Genomic DNA, 1,097 nt, shown 5'->3' with positions numbered 1-1,097 from the left:
ACACACACACACACACACACACACATGCTGAACAGCTGACAGAAGAAGAAGGCCAGCTGTTCTATTTATAGCAGAGGTTCTCAGAGTTTCAGACCAGTTCCTCTCCGCCGGCCCACCGTCCTCCGTCTGTCATGCCCAGCAGCCAGGCCCGAAGCCGGGCCAGAGACCGGAACAATGTTCTGAACCGGCCAGAGTTCATGTCCCTGAACCAGCCCAGCCATAGGGAGCACTCTGCTGGGGAGGGACGGGCCGGCGGTCCAAGGAGACCCGTGCTGAGACAGCAGAGTCAGCAGGACGACATAGCAGGGAGGTAAGAGGCTCCACCCACAAATAGCCTGGTAACATTTAGTGTATAATAAGACCTGGACCTGGAGCCGGTCCTGGAGCCCCAGTACTCTGGGTTTTTAAGGCTTTAAAGGTGGAGTTCTAGTTCCACTAAGCTTAGTCAGAAAGAACCAGTAGAACTTAGGCTTCAACATCCAGATTACTGACATGTTGTGTTTGTTGTCAAGGCAGTAATGTAACCTGAAGCAGTCACAGTACCAGATGGATTTGGATCAGAACCAGCTTTGAATGTAAAACCCGTAATATAGGATCTGCTGTGGCTGTAACTAAAACTGACTGGTGTGAACTGGGTCAACATAAAGGAACACCGATAGATGATGCAAAGCATCATGGGAACCTTTTCGAGATGACTAACAGTGAAAGTATTCAAACCTTGAACAGTTTTTAAAACACAAACTTTAATGTGATTATTTCCACGGCGAACAGAACAAAACTGTGGACCGAACAAATTTATGGTCTCCAACATTTTCTAAAGTTAAAAACCAAACAGTCTGAATTCTGGTTGTATTCTGCCCCTTTACTCTGATGCCACTAAATAACTTGAAGCAATGAACAGATTCATCAGCCTGAAAGCAGCTGTTCTGGTTCTGGACTTGGAGGTTTAATCAGCATCATGAGGCCCAGGAACCCAGCAGACAGGAGGTTCAGGTTCTGTTGTACCAATATGGCTCTGGAAACAAATGTCATCAGGTTCTGCTTCATACTTGTTTATAAAACTTTATTGAATATGATTTAGGGAGTAAAATCGTATA

At 45.9% G+C, this 1,097-nt stretch overlaps 1 protein-coding gene across 1 annotated transcript in view; it reads left to right on the top strand.

The window, feature by feature from the left end:
- The first annotated feature begins 74 nt into the window (after positions 1–74).
- The window catches only part of LOC107097912 (probable lipid phosphate phosphatase PPAPDC3), a 10,649-nt gene continuing 9,626 nt past the window's right edge, over positions 75–1,097 (top strand). The window contains exon 1 of the mRNA XM_015395259.1: positions 75–310. Coding sequence (XP_015250745.1) covers positions 132–310 — 179 coding nt within the window. The 5' untranslated portion in view covers positions 75–131. The remainder of the gene's footprint in view (positions 311–1,097) is intronic.

Source organism: Cyprinodon variegatus, unplaced genomic scaffold, assembly GCF_000732505.1.
Source record: "Cyprinodon variegatus isolate N-32 unplaced genomic scaffold, C_variegatus-1.0 Scaffold732, whole genome shotgun sequence".
Classification (NCBI taxonomy): Eukaryota; Metazoa; Chordata; class Actinopteri; order Cyprinodontiformes; family Cyprinodontidae; genus Cyprinodon; species Cyprinodon variegatus.
Note: the sequence above shows the minus strand (reverse complement) of the source record. Positions and strands in the feature narration are given on the sequence as shown.